The sequence below is a fragment of the Hemiscyllium ocellatum genome, chromosome 2, assembly GCF_020745735.1.
Source record: "Hemiscyllium ocellatum isolate sHemOce1 chromosome 2, sHemOce1.pat.X.cur, whole genome shotgun sequence".
NCBI classification, from domain to species: Eukaryota; Metazoa; Chordata; class Chondrichthyes; order Orectolobiformes; family Hemiscylliidae; genus Hemiscyllium; species Hemiscyllium ocellatum.
This window is the reverse complement of record NC_083402.1, coordinates 143,201,919-143,218,015: the sequence shown is the minus strand read 5'-3', so window position 1 is coordinate 143,218,015 and position 16,097 is coordinate 143,201,919. Positions and strand designations below refer to the sequence as shown.

General features: G+C 41.6%; 1 protein-coding gene across 1 annotated transcript in view; it reads right to left on the bottom strand.

The window, feature by feature from the left end:
• Positions 1-16,097, bottom strand: part of mtap (methylthioadenosine phosphorylase) — a 211,850-nt gene that overhangs the window by 157,103 nt on the left and 38,650 nt on the right. Inside the window, exon 2 of the mRNA XM_060846640.1 lies at positions 5,204-5,290. Coding sequence (XP_060702623.1) covers positions 5,204-5,290 — 87 coding nt within the window. The remainder of the gene's footprint in view (positions 1-5,203; positions 5,291-16,097) is intronic.

Below are 16,097 nucleotides of genomic sequence, written 5' to 3'. Positions count from 1 at the left end.
TGATTAGTTGCATGAAAATAACGTGCTTGGGTGTGCAACAGAAAGGAGATCGGCACGAGGTAATGATGCTTATTTAATGAATGGTCCAAATGCATCCTTTAGTGATTTTTGAGATTGGTCAAACATTATTTCCTTTTCACCAAATAACATTGAGTCTGCCAGAGTACCTTGAACTTATTGAAATACCCTGCTATAACTTCTTTAATTATAACTTCTAACATTTTCCCCTCCAATAGATATTTACTGAGATGAACATTTGGTTGAATTGCTTCTCTCACCTTTAGAATTCTCGACCACTGAGCCGGGGAGGCTGGATTATTGCATATATTCAAGGCTGAGCTAGACCGATGTGTTTGACCTGCACATGTTATGGGTACAGGCAGGAAAGTTAAAGTTGGGTCAGGGTAAGGGGCAGAGTCTTTTCAGACATGATCTTTTAAATGGTTCAGCATCCTATTTCTTATGTTCGTAATTACCACTGAAATTTGTTGATGACATAAAGATGGTAGGAACGTAAGTTATGAAAGTGTAACAAAAGTTGACAGGTTAAGTGAGTGGACATTGAGAAATCTCAATACCAGCTCTATGTTGGAAGCTTCCGAAATTCTAACAGCTGAATGAAAGGTAAGCGAGATATTGTGAATGAATCCTAAATCTTGCAGTGATGCTTTGTCTTGAAGCAGATCAGAACAGATTTTGATTGAAAAGTCAAATAACAAACGTCATCCTTTTCTGCTTTGTTTGGGAAAGGTGACGTGCCCATGTCATTAAATCCCAATTCTTCCCACAGATTATATTATTTGACATTCAATAATTTCTTATAATTGACAGTGAAATTAGACACTGAAGCTAGAAAGTACCATTGAAAAGTTTGTTGTTGGTCCTTCATTTGCCATTATCTTGTAGGCAGCATGTTGGCACAAGTGGTGGTCACTATCTTGTACTTTGCCAAGGTGCCAGTTTCCATGTGCAAACCTGGAAAGACTATTTATCTGCAGTAACTGTCACAGTCAAAAACAACCTTTACTTTTACCATTGTAAGGTCATACGCACATGGAATAGCTATGATGCATGAATAGCCAGACTCTGATCCTTCCAACTCCAGGCCATCAAGTCGGATTGTGGCATCAATGCCATTTGGGATAAGCTAGGTCAGCACAGAGCGAGAATCAATCCTCTAGCTCACCTAGCTGTATGGCTGAGCTTACTCAGTGGAGAGCTCTGCTGTGCCAACTAGGAGCCTGCAGAGGTTGGTATGATTTTGCACCTCATAAAACATTTATACACATATCTGTCAAAGTCTCATTTATTGGAAAATGAACAGAGTTATCAAATCAACATTTTATTGTGGGAAATAAAAGCTTGTGTATGCTTCACATTATAGCCAGTTCAAAATGAACACTAATTAATATATAACCTAGAATAATCAAGTGATAAACAGCAAAATAAATAATCCATAACTTTTAAAACCTTTTTTCGGGCGGCATGCTGGCTCAGTGGCTAGCACTGCTGCCTCACAGCACCAGGGACCAGGGTTTGACTCCAGCCTTGGGCAACTGTCTGTGTGGAGTTTGTATGTTCTGTGTCTGTGTGGGTTTACTCTGGATGCTTTAGTTTCCTCCCATAGTCGAAAGAAGTGCAGGTTAGGTGAACTGGCCGCAGTAAATTGTACATAGTGTTCAGGGATGTGTAGGTTTGGAGTAAATGTTGACTAATGGGGAATGGATGAGGGTGGAATACTATTTGGAGGGTCAGTGTGGACTTGCAGGGCCGAAGGGTCTGTTTCCACACTGTAGGCATTCTATGATTTTTTAAAGAAAGTATAAGTACTTCTATATGCATTGTAGAAGTACAAACTGCAGAATTAGCTATTCTTTATCCAAATTGCTCTCTTTGAACTAAACAACATTTCAAGTTTGTTTCTTTAAGCAACCTTTGCATCATCTAACTGTTCATACACAGTATCACAATACTCATCAGCCTCCTTCAACGCTCTATAACATTATATCCTGCTCTCTTATATTGCTGGAAGACTTATTTTCTGCTTGAACATTACACTAGACCTCCCCATCATGACCTCCTCCACTCTACCCCACATTAGCAATGCCAGTCCCCAATAAGTTGACTTTCAGGTTGCAGTTGGTAGCTGAACACTCACCCTTTGAGAGGTGGCAGCACTAACATGCTTAAAACCAGCAGTGGGTGCTTTTTAAAAAAATTTAATACAAGAAAGAAACTAGGATTGGCAGCTCAAATAGCAGAGTAAAAAGTGAGATGCTGGAGATCAGAGCTGAAAATGTGTTGCTGGTTAAAGCACAGCAGGTTAGGCAGCATCCAAGGAACAGGAAATTCGACGTTTCGGGCCAGAGCCCTTCATCAGGCTCTGGCCCGAAACGTCGAATTTCCTGTTCCTTGGATGCTGCCTAACTTGCTGTGCTTTAAACCAGCAACACTTTTTCAGCTCAAATAGCAGGACCAGCTCAAAGAGGACAACGTTCTCAAGTTTGAATTAAAACATCCTGATCCAAATTCTCTCAGGGAAGTACAGTTACTATTATCCTAGTTGTCATAGACGTCAGGCAAGAGCACATAAACCATCCCATTGAGTTCTTTATGATTCTGCCTAAATATGTCAAAATCACTGCAAACAATTGACAGGCATTAGATCAACATTGTAGGATACAACATAGGTATAATGCTTGATTTTTAAAAAATATTAGATTCTTATTATGATAATGAAGAAAAAAAAAACAGAGGCAAGAGTGAATCCACTGAGCTTCTAGCAGAAGTGGAAAAGTACATCTGGTGTTATCATTGCCATATTTTAGAAAACAAGCAATGGAAATTAGAAGCTAACAAGGATTAGCAGCAAGGAGAAAGTGAGGACTGCAGATGCTGGAGAATTGGAGTTGAAAAGTGTGGCACTGGGAAAGCACAGCAGATCAGGCAGTATCCGAGGAACAGGAGAATCGATGTTTTGGGCATAAGCCTTTCATCAGGAAAGGCTTATACCCGAAAGATCGATTCTCCCGTTCCTCGGGTGCTGCCTGACCTGCTGTGCTTTCCCAGCGCCACACTTTTCAATTCCCATAGGTTATGCAGGTGATCAAGATGCAAAACACACTGCAAAGAGAAAAGCCCAGTTTACTTTAGGCATATCTGATGGCGGAAACCTACCGATATGGTTCCACGCAAAAGGTATTTAATCCCCATTTCATAACACAATAGATACGAAGTATGATATTTAATATGGATTGCCTTATTAACTGGTCCAGATTTGAATATTATCTTTCAGCACAATTACAATTAGCACAAAATACTTCATTGTAATTTTAATCATCTTGACGTGTTCTTTTTCTGAGGACATGCTTCAAATGAATTAACGTCATTCAAGAACTGAATTGTAAGTAAATATGAAAATCCCACTGTGTATGAGACAAAGACCTTATAAGCCTCAGGCTCGATTTGTTTCTCCCAACACGAGTTAATGGCAATAGACAGCCTTTGCTATTTGAATACCGTTGGCACAAGCTAATGCACAAACATAATGCACATCTCAAATAATTGGTAGTTTTGTCTGAGTCATGCAGAACATGGCTTTACAAAATGTTGAACAAGTTCCAGATGTGATTAATTGATCTGAAACTAAGAAAGTAATAACGAGAATCACATTTTCTTTCCCAACCACCGTCTGTACTCGAGGAAGGAATAGCGTTTTGATAACATATTTATTGAAGTGGTGCATTTTCACAAACTATCGCTCCATCATACTAGTCGCCCTCAATAAAAAAAGGTCAGCTTCTTAGAGGTTAAAACAAAACTGCGGAGGTGAAGATCAGAGAAATGTTTCTGTCCTGTAGCTAATGATGTCAGTGCATTGACGAGGTTGTAGATTCATTAACCAAGCTGATGTGTTTTTCCCAAGATTAGAGTGGTGCTGGAAAAGCACAGCAGGTCAGGCAGCATCCGAGGAGCAGGAAAATCAACATTTTGGGCAAAAGCCCTTCATCAGTGTTTTTCTGCAGACATTTTGTCACCTCACTAAGTGACATTGTCAGTGCGCCTCCCGTGAAGTGTTGGCAGTCTGTCCTGCCTGGTATTTTTGTGTCTGTTTTCTGATACTTCTGACTCTGTATCTGAGTGGTTTGTGTATCAGGTCCAGTTTATTGATTTGAGTTTTGGTTGGAGTGCACTGACAATTGCAATATTTAAGAGGCATTTGGATGTGTATATGAATAGGAAGGGTTTGGAGGGATATGGACCAGGTGCTGGCAGGTGGGACTAGATTGAGTTGGAATATCTGGTCGGCATGGACGGGTTGGACCGAAGGGTCTGTTTCCATGCTGTACATCTCTATGACATGTTACAGGATGATGAAAGGGTACCAACAGAGCTCACAGTCCCTCATTACACAAATTCTGAGTGATTTGGTTTGATTTATTACTGTCAAATGTACCAAGGTGCAGTGAAACATGTTGTCTTATATGCTTTACAGACAGATCATACTACACAAGTGTATCAGGGTAACAGAACAGATACAAGTAGACTGGGACACACAGACAGAGAAGAACTGAAAAGCCTTCTGTGTGGGAGGGACGGATTGGGGCCAAAAGTACATACTGAATAACCAGGCAAAATAAATGACTGACTCCATCATCAGGAAAATATCAAAGACAATTTAGAAATAGTAATGACAGGATGCTGCTAAGCTAAGGTGAAACCAGGAGACTGCTGCAGGAAGGAGAACTATTGCAAGGTTCCAGGGAAAAGCAAATTTAAAAAGTAAGGAACAAATAAATCATTTTAGATCAACAGGCAGAAGGGGCTACTTACAGTTTAGAAGAAACAAAAAAAAGAGGAAAATTCAGAGAAGCATTACCACGGTCCTAACAACAGATATAATGGTGTAAAAGAGAAATATAAAGAGTGACAAAATACAAGAATGCACAACAGATAAATGGAAAAGACAAAAAGATACCAAATGGTCAAGCTTTTTTCCTTTGAAAATGGACAACTAAAAATTCTTTACATATGTGACAGCACAATAAAAGCCTTAGTAAGAGGAGGAAAGAAAACCACATAGAATGTGTTTTCTTTCCATTAAAACAGAGATATTTCGAACATTACAAACGGATCTTTGGTTCAGAACACACAACTGATAATAAACTAAAAAACATAGTATAGATAGGCAGAAACATCAAACCTTTCCAAAAGGCGTATCAACATTTTTCTCAGTCTTTTCCTCCAAAATGTCCAGGTCACCAAGTCCTGATCCACCAATAATTCCGACCTATAATCCAATGAAAACAGAAAATTAAAATTTAGATATGCAGCTTTAATTATACAGTCACTGTTAGTTAACAAGCATGTTGTCCTCACTGATCAACAATGGAGCCCCCCAGAGGTGTGTACTCAGCCGCCTCCTGTACTACTGTATACCCATGACTGCGTCGCCAAATACCAGACTAATGCCATTTACAAGTTCGCTGATGACACCACCATAGTCAGTCAAATCTCAGGTGGCGACAAAACGCGAGGTGGAAGACCTGGAAAGATCGCGCACTGAGAACAACCTAGCTCTCAATGCCAGCAAAACCAAGGAAATCATTATTGACTTTCGGCGAGATGTTACTCATGCCCCCCTACACATTAACAGGACAGAGGTGGAACGAGTGGAGAGTGTCAAGCTCATGGGAGTGGTCATCCACAGCAGACTTTCCTGGACACTTCATGTGGACACACTGGTTACAAAGGCCCAATAACGTCTCTTCTTCCTCAGGCAGCTGAGGAAATTTGGCATGACGGCGAATACCCTTGCCAACTTTTATAGGTGCACCATCCAGAACATTCTGTCTGAATGTATCACTACTCTGGTATGGCAATTGTACCATTCAAGATCGGAGACGGTTACAGAGAGTGGTGAACTCAGCCCGGACAATCACAAAGGCCAACCTCCCATCGATAGAAACCATCTACCAGGCCCGCTGTCAAGGAAAGGCCGCCAACATTCTCAAAGATCCATCCCACTTGGCAATGTTTTTCTACAATCTCTACCATCAGGGAGAAGGTACAAAAGCCTGAACACATGCAGCAGTTGGTTTCAAAACAGTTTCTACCCTACTGGTGGTTCAGTGGTTAGCAATGCTGCCTCACAGTGCCAGGGACCCGGGTTCAAATCCCACCTCGGCCGACTGTCTGTGCGGAGTTTGCACATTCTCCCAGTGTCTGCGTGGGTTTCCTCCCACAATCCAAAAAAACAATGTGCAGGTCAGGTGAATTGGCCGTGAATGGCCCATATAGTGTTAGTGCATTAGTCAGGGGTAAGTGTAGGGAAGGGGAATGGGTTACTCTTCAGAGGGTTGGTGTGGACTTGTTGGGCCGAAGGGCCTATTTCCATACTGTAGGTAACCTAATCTAATCTAAATACCGAATGGACTCTCAAACTCTTAACATTCGCCTGTACCTGTGTGTTTTCATTTTTGCCGCTGTTTACCTATTATTTACTATCTTTGCTACTTAACTCTGAGCTGCCAGCATTGCTCGCAAGCCAAATTTTCACTGTGCCTCAGTACACGTGGCAATAAACTCAATTCAAATTCAAAATACATATTTATCAAAATGCTCAGGTAAGAACATAATTTCAGGCCACAGACATTTTAAATAAAAGCAATATACATGCACCAACATTGGGCACAAGATCACAAAAAGCTAACCATCCCAAAAGCAGCTTTTCTGAAAAAAAAAACTTCACTATAAACACAATCTAAAGAAACTGACCGACAGTCTGTAATGGGTTTTGCCTGGGGTACAGTATTTTACTTGATGCGGCAATGTATTTGCTACTCCTCAAAATAAGAAACTAATTGCGGTGTTAAATAATCTAACAAGTTATTTTTACAACTATTATCCACTTACTTTCTACGCACAAGCTGTACAGGGGATGGTAATTCCCTTCTCCAATGATGTGGTGAACAATTGCAGCATTGCAACTTTATAATCTTGCTGAGCTGCTCAACATTAACCGATCGCTGATTTGGTGGCACATAGCATTTACTCTACTGGACCTTTTGAGCGTTGATTGTGGAGTGATGATGTGCTATGAATCACTCCTTACTTACTCCACATGCCCTGAAATGTTTTGCCAGGGAATTGTTGTCGGGCACTATCCATTCTGGATAGCTTAAAATAGCCGTTTATCCAATCAGTGCTCATTATATTGCTAAGTCAGCAAACAGGGGTAAAATTAGAAAAGTAATCCATCACAAGGATATAAATTTCTCAAAGCACTGTGAATTGGGGGAGGTGGCAGTGTTTTGGTAATGTCATTGGACTAAAACTTCAGGGGTCATGGGTTCACAAGTGGAATTTTAATTCAATAAAAGTCTGGAATTAAAAGTTGTCAATGACCACACAATTATTGTCGATGGTCAGTAAATTCTATCTGGTTCACTCATGTCCTCAGAGAAAAATCTGTGATCCTTACTCGGTCTGTGACTCCAGACCCACAGCAATGTGGTTGACTCTTGACTGCTCTCTGGGCGATTAGATTAGATTCCCTACATTGTGGAAACAGGCCCTTTGGCCCAACAAGCCCACACCGACCCTCCGAAGAGCAACCCATCCAGACCCATTTCCCTCTGACTAATGCACCTAACATTATGGGACAATTTAGCATGGCCAATTCACCTGACCTGCACATCTTTGGACTGTGGGAGGGAACCGGAGCACCCGGAGAAAACCCATGCAGACACGGGGAGAATGTCTGTGTGGAGTTTGCACAGTCACCTGAGGCTGGAATCAAAGGGGATGGGCAATAAATACTGGTCCAGCGAGTGACGCTCTCATTGCGTGAAAGGATAAAGGAAAACTATAGATCCACCCAAGATGTGGGTGGAACATCAAATGGATGTCAAGGTTCGCTCCATTGGTGGCATTGATGTGCATCACATGCAACAAATCATTTGCTAACCTGATTCATCGCAGGCTCAGTTCTTAGCAGCCTTGTGTATTGAACATTGTTCCCTCTAAGATGCACAGCTGCTGGGAAGCCCTGTGCATGTCCATTGTCACAACACAGCAGGATTTCTGCTTCCAGAAGCCATTGATGTGCACAGCCCTTGAATAGTAATGTAGTAGGAAGAAAACTTAAAGGGAACGTTGACATTCAATGCCCGTATGTCAAATTGAATTAGCTTTATTGTCACATACTCAACTAAGTACAGTCAAAAGTTTACAGTTGCTACATTACGGTGCCTTGTACCTAGGCAAAGATACTTAAGATCTTTCTGTTGTAACAGAGATGACGCCTCAGCAGATTGCTTATGGTGTTAGGATTTGTTTTCCCTTGAGAAACACTTACTGTGATTTACCAAATTCATCTCTGAAGAGTCAACATGAACAATCCTCCTGAGGTACGGCTTTAATATGGTTAGATCATTCTTGGATAACGGATCTCTGGCAACTCCTCTAGTTGCTTACCTTCAGTAATTATCAATGGGAACTGTTACACTGGCACTGGCCATAGTTGAATGGATCTATCGTGAGTACACTGTAATCAAGATCATCAACATGTTGACCAAGAGGATTATCTTAGCCTGTGTGTGGAGTGTGTAATTTATTCAGCTTGTTAGACATAATCACCAGGGTACCTGGATTATATATCTCACTTCTACACCATATTCCTTCAGAACACGGGTGGTCTGTTCCTCCACAGAAGATGCAATTTGAATCCCATGAATTGTAACTATGTTTGCTGGTAGTCTTACCACTGTTAGACCAATGGTATCGACCAGGTAGGAGAGTTCAGGAAGGCCAGGTGAACTAGTATTTTTGCATTGTACTGTGAATCTGTCAGAAGCACAGACCTGGTGATCCACTATCTGCTGTGAGACAGTCTCTTCCAAGCTGTATCATACATCAGCTCTTTCTGAAGGATGTCCTTCAGATGTGTAATGGTAACATGTCTATTGTCATCCTTTTGTTTCCAGGACATATGACGTCAAGAGTTGAAAAAGCTTCTGATCACCTTATACTATCGTGGGCAGCACGATGGTTCAATGATTAGCACTGCTGTCTCACAGCACCAGGGTCCCAGGTTCGATTCCTGCCTCGGGCGACTGACTGTGTGGAGTTTGCACGTTCTCCCAGTGTCTGTGTGGGTTTCCTCCGGGTGCTCCGGTTTCCTCCCACAGTCCAAAGATGCGCAGGTCAGGTGAATTGGCCATGCTAAATTGCCCGTAGTGTAAGGTGCATTCGTCAGAGGGAAATGGGTCTTGGTGGGTTACTCTTCGGAGGATCTGTGTGGACTTGTTGGGCTGAAGGGCCTGTTTCCACACTGTAGGGAATCTAATCTAATCTATCTGGTGTGTGAAGTTAACAATATGCAAAGCTTTGTCTTCTTTGCCTTTCACTGAGTTTGACCCTCATTGAGAGTGGTTAGGTTTGTGCACATGCTGTGCTGTTGAATTGCTTTATTAGTTCTGAGGTCTGGCCTGGCCTTCAGAATCAGACTCTCCGTTACCTACATGCAGACAATGCCTACACGCCACATGCTCTACAAATATCAACGAAAACATGACAACAATTTGGGCAGGTATGGGAAACTGCATGTGTTATAGCTTTGGTTGGTTTGGTGTGCGTATGGACACTATGCACGGTGTCCTTAGCAAAAGCACATAATTGTTCTGGCCTTACCACAACTGCTTCATACAGGGTGTCCATCTTGAAGTGTTATGTCGATGCTCAAAAGATCCTTCTTAGAATCTCCACAAGGTGGAAGCAGGCCATTCATCCCATCAAGTCCACACCGACCCTCCAAGAACATCCCACCCAGACCCACCCCATCCCCGAATTTCGCATGGCTAATCCACCTTGCCTACACATCCCAGGACACTATGGGTAATTTCCCTTAGCCAATCCACCTAACCTGCACATCTTTGGACTGTAGGGAGGAAACTGGAGCACCCCGAGGAAACCCACACAGACAGAGGGAGAATGTGCAAACTCCACACAGACAGACAGTTGCCCGAGGCTGGAATCAAACCCAGGCCTCGACGTTATAAGGCAGCATTGCTAACCACTGAGTCACCGCGCCATTTCTTAGAGGCATGAATTGGGGCAGGGGTGATGACTGACTCACATGAGCCTCTCTGACAGTTCCGCTTTGGCAAGCTCACAGCGTTGTTGCAGCATCTTGTGATAAAGTGATCAGCAGATCCTCGAGGGTGCTGCCTGTATGACATGAGTTGGGAGTCGGTTCATCCCGAATTAATTCTCACTTTCAGCTGGTCTCCCAGAACCTTGCACACCATTTCTGTACATTTGTTTCCTGATTATCCTAATTGGCAAGGAAGGGCTTTGCACAACAAGCAAGCAAGATTTTCAGAGCTCTCTTCCCGCTATTATCCGTACATCAGGATATGAAATTGAACTGCACACGTTGTTTGAATATTTGCAATTCAACACAGCTGCCCAAATCACAATGAAATTTCTGCTATCCATCGTTTAATTTTAAAATATTGGACTGTACCTCCAAGTCAGTGTAACTTTTTAAGACAAAACCTCTTCAGATGCTTTTCATTAACTTGCTCTGAGATGGTACTGCACACCTCTGGAGCAAGTGGGGACTTGAACCCAAGTCTCCTGGCTCAGAAACAAAACAGAAATTGCTGGAAAAGCTCAGCAGGTCTGACAGTGTCTTTAAAGAGAGAAGAAGAGTTGCTGCTTCAGGTTGAGTGGCTCTTCCTCAGAACTGGCTCAGAGGTAGGGACACTACCAGTGCATCACCAAACCCTTGACTTGGTGTCAGCGAAAATTGAAAAGTGCTGTTTCAGTGGTCTCTTTAAGACTGCTCCTCCCTTTATAACAGACGGTACTGGTGTTACGATGACACTGTTATTTTGTGTCAACAGTCAGGGACAAAGTGTACTTGCTTCCAGCTCTCTATAGCACTGACAAATAATGATCAGTTTCTCTCTTTTCTTGAGGTTAGCCGAGGAAAGAATGTCATTCAGGGTGGGAGAGTCATTTCTTTGGATAATGAAATGGAAATCTTTTATTTTCACCAGAGCAGGATCATCATTTCACCCAAAGATTGGAGAACACAATACCCTCCCTCAATACTCTCCACGAAAAAGTGTCAACCTTAAATATGCACTCAAAATACGGATTTAATCTCAAACCTTAACGATACGAAGCCTGAATAAATCAAGTCAAACCACACAAGAAGGACTGCGAGTTTTAATCTTTGGGTCCTTTTTCAACACCTTTATGGTTTGCAGAAGAAAACGAAACTAATATTTCACAAAAGCTGCCCCTCAAAGGGCTTTAGAGTCTCTGACATACTTTTGAAGTGTTGCAATGTGAGAGTCACGTCAGCCAAAAATAACAAGGCAACAACGACCAGATCATCAGCTCGAGTGTTTTGATGAAAACACAAATACAAAGTGGGAGTTCAGATTCTTGCTCTGCTTCAAGAGAGTGCTTACAAGTGTGTTCCTTCAACCACTCAAACTGAAGTATTCTCATTGATGCACTCCAACCCAAGGGATGGAAGGTCTTGGAGTTAGGGGTGGGGTTATGAGGTTACTAATATTAAGAGGAATGGTACAGGTACTGAGCTCGTCGCTCATCAGTTAGAAGTTTACCAGCAGCAGGAGGGATGGCTGATAGGTCATCCTCCATGGAAGTGGCTGATGATGCTAAAAACTAGTTCATAGCTCTCAATTGGGTTGTCTTCGATTCTTCCGTAGGTAGGCAAGGCCACTGACCCCTTGGGTTAAATACTGGCCACAGAGCCTAATGCAGGAAGTGCAATGCCACTGACCCCTTGGGTTAAATACTGGCCACAGAGCCTAATGCAGGAAGTGCAAGGTAGAATCATGTAGAGAAAGCAAACTAAAGAAAGATTGATTTGTTTACCCAGTCTTTTACTGAGGCATCAGTGTCCTGAAGCTTGCAGAATAAAAAGGAAAAATCAGACTGGAACATCCAATTTCTGTCTTTAATGCTGTGGACTCCAGAAGTTGAGGAGATTCCACAATCTAGGAGATTCCAAGAGTAGGCCATTCAGCCCTTCAAGCCAGTTCCACCATTCATGACTGATCTGAGGCCTAACTCCATATACCTGCCTTTGGCCCATGTCCCTTAATACCTTTGCTTATTAAAACTTTATCTATCTCAGATTTAAAAGTAACAACTGATCCTGCATCTACTGCCATTTCCAAATCACGCCCTTTGTGTGTACAAGTATTTCCTAAAATTTCTCCTGAACAATCTGATCCTAATTCTCAGATTATGCCCCTAGTTCTAGAATCTTCAACCAGTGAAATTAGTTTATCTTATTAATATCTTGAAGACTGTTATCAGACCACCACATAACCTTCTAAAGGGTACTGTTCCTCTCACTGTTATTCCCAACACCAAGTCCGGCCATCAACACAAAGCTGATAGAGCAAATTCCGATAACTGGCGACATTATGTTTTGTATTTTTAACTTAATGGCCACAAACTCAAAGCTGCTTTTATTGAAGGTGCCTTTTTCAGACAGACAATTAGTCTGTGAACATTTGAATATTGCTAATCTGAAATTAGAAGTCAAAGATTCCCATCTTGCCCCATGAAAAACTTGAACAAACTGACCCATTTTATGCAACATGAGGAGTGTGTGGTGATTGGTTGGGTCATCATTGCCTTAGAGTTGTAACAAGAACAGTTAACTGTCAATCTTAATGCTCAGACCAGGAAGGTAGAATCTGATTGGTCAGGGTAGCACATGGGGAATCATCAGAGATTGGCAGTCTCTGTGACACCTTTTTTGTTAAAAATAAAAAAGGTGCAACTTGTGCACAAATTTATTTTGCCTATTGTGTACAGTAGTGCCTCGACTTACGAACTTAATCCGTTCCGGGACCCGGTTCGCGAACCAAAAAGTTCGCAAACTGAATCAATTCTTCCCATTGTTCAGATAATGCAAGAATGCTTGGACGTAGCAACGAACGCTGTTCACAGCGCACGCGCCAAAGATGAACCGAATGAGATCACGCAGAGCCCGGGAGCTTTTGCGTTCAACAAGCGCGTAGCAAAGCAGAACAATGAAACCACGTGGTCGCACACGGGCTTTTTGCTTACTTTTGTTTGTACCTTGAATTTCGTATGTATATTGAAGCAAAATTTTACGTACAATCTTGTTCGTAAACCGATTTGTCTGTGAACGGGGTAGTTTGTATGTCGAGGCGCTACTGTATTTATAAATGTGGAATAGTGTCCCTTTTATGGTGTTTCTTTTGCATCCTAATTCTGATAAGTGGAAGATGAAACGTTTTGACTTCTGGTCTTCTTTTAGCAATGTTTACATTCTGTAATATCAAGTAATAATTTATGTAGAGTGGGTCCCTGATTTACGATCATCTGACTTCTAAACGCTTGTAGTTATGAATGTGATCCCATACCGGGTATAATTTTAAAGACCCAACATATTGTACTTCCAACTGAATGCTTTATTTTGCCCTGCACGATGTTATAACCTGTGTACAAATCAACTTGCAAATGGACTCTACTATGGAACCTCTCACAATCCAGGGACCACCTGTATCTCTGGAAATTGCTCGTTAATCCAAGCCAATGGGAAGTACAACAACATCTTATATAGAAGCACTTGTATGTTAGTTTGCCAATGCACCATGAAGTCTTTTTTTCTCTCATTTAAGACAAACTGAATTTAGAACATCTTTATTCTAAAATAAAATGTCAGTTTGTTTTCCTTCTTGACATTTTTTTTGGAGATTGTTGGCTTCTACTTGATAAAATATAATTATGCAATATTATCATTCACAAAAAACCTGTAAATGTATTGATTTTTAATTGCAAATCTATTGGCTTGAAGCTTTCATCTTTTCACTTGATATTGTCTAAAGTAATTTGTGTATATTTTGAAAAGGCATATGTTTTTAATGTTTGTCACTTAATAAATTACTTTAAGCTTTAAAAAAAATAGAAGCACTTGTTGAATCCCTACACTGTGTGGAAGCAGGCCATTCGGCCCATCAAGTCCACACTGACCCTACAAAGAGCATCCCACCACCCAGTCCCATCCCACTACCCTATCCTTGTTACCCTGCATTTCCCATGGCTAATCCACCTTGCCTGGACATGGGCAATTTAACTTGCACATCTTTGGACTGTGGAAGGAAACTGGAGCACCTGAAAGAAACCCACGCAGACATGGGGAGAATGTGCAAACTTGACAGAGGCTGGAATCAAAGAGGTCCCTTGCACTGTGAGGCAGCAGTGCTAACCACTACTGTGTAGGGAGAAACAGAGTTAATGTTTCTAATCCGGTAATACATCACATCAGCGTTCTGTATTGGTTTCTGATTTCCAGCAACCACAGAAATTTTGCTTTTAACATGTAACACAGCTCCTGCCAGCTGCCACCTCTAGATAAATAGATAGCAGCTAGAATAAGCATTTTATCATGATAATTGCAGAAAAATTGCATTATCCTGAGCATTGCTTCACAGTTACTGAACAGGATTACAGCCCTATTTCAAGAATGAAATAACAGGAATCTTGCACCTGTTAAAGTTTATTTGATGTCTGAATCATCCTTGCAGCATGAACAAACACAAGTGGTGCCAAAACAAAATTTGATTTAATGACAACTAGCCATAGTGTTGCTGTGTAACACAGGAACATTTGCAGTGGGATACCAGTGCAAAAATATATTTAAAAGGTTCATTCCATTTCAGTCACTTTTTCACCCAAACCCCACACAGAAACAATCACTGACCAATGCAAAAATATATTTAAAGTTCATTCTGCTTCAGAGTCACCTTTCAACCCAAATCTCACACAAAAATCAATCAATATTATGCCATTCACAACAGCACAAAAAAATTCATGGGGGTTTTGTAAGCTGGAATTTCCACTTTGACTTGTGCACCATATTTTATATTTGCCAAAGGCCCTCTGTTTAAAGAACAAATAGTGGAATTTGATATTTTAAAGAAGAAGCGTTTAATCAGGAATATTGCCCATGCAAATATCCATTTCCCAGTTTTTTGCTGTGAAATGCTGCGATGGTATAGGCACACTCCAGACCAAACAATACAAGCAGAAGCTTTCAAACTTTGATCCACCAGATCACGTCTGGATGGGTGTGGGAACCCATGTGTGCAGTGATCAAAGTTTTCCGTCCTGTGTTCTTCTACGTCTGTTAATTTAACAGCAGGATCCAAACAACAATTCAGTTGCGAGTGTAACACTGTTTCTGTTGTTTACCAGCATCGCTATTTGAAAATGAGGATATGGAGCTGCTCATTTACTTGGACAAAACTTCTACACTTTGCAAAACGACAGCTACACCCAAACATAGGCCACGCAAACAAGTGGCAATAGGCTGGAACTCACTTGCTGGCCTGTCAGAGTGTCTCTTTGGTGAATAAATGAGTGACATGTTCTCCAGGCTGTGGGATATTGGCCGAGTATTAGAAGAAATATGGGAATATACTCAAAGCAGAAGAATGGTTGGACAATATACACAGAAGCACTAAAACCAAACTATACAGCCATATATGATTTGTAACCCAAAAAGACCTACAATCCTTTGAAAGCAGGGTTGAAGAATTTGAGCTATAGGGAGAGGTCGAATAGGCTAGGGCCGTTTTCTCTGGAGTGTCGGAGGCTGAGGGGTGACCTTATAGAGATTTATAAAATCATGAGGGGCATGGATAGGGTAAATATAAGGTCTTTTCCCTGGGGTGGGGGAGTCCAGAACTACAGAGCATAGGTTTAGGGTGAGGGGAAAGATAAGAGAGACCTAAGGGGCAACATTTTCACACAGAGGGTGGTGCGTGTATGGAATGAGCTGCCAGAGGAAGTGGTGGAGGCTGGTACAATTGCAATATTTAAAAAGGCATCTGGATGGATATATGTGCAGGAAGGGTTTGGAGGGATATGGGCCGGTTGCTGGAGGGTGGGACTAGATTGGGATGGGATATCTGGTCAGTAAGGACGAGTTGGACTAAAGGGTCTGTTTCCATGCTGTACATCTCTATGACTCTGTTTTGTTAAAAATAACATTAAGGAAATGATCATAG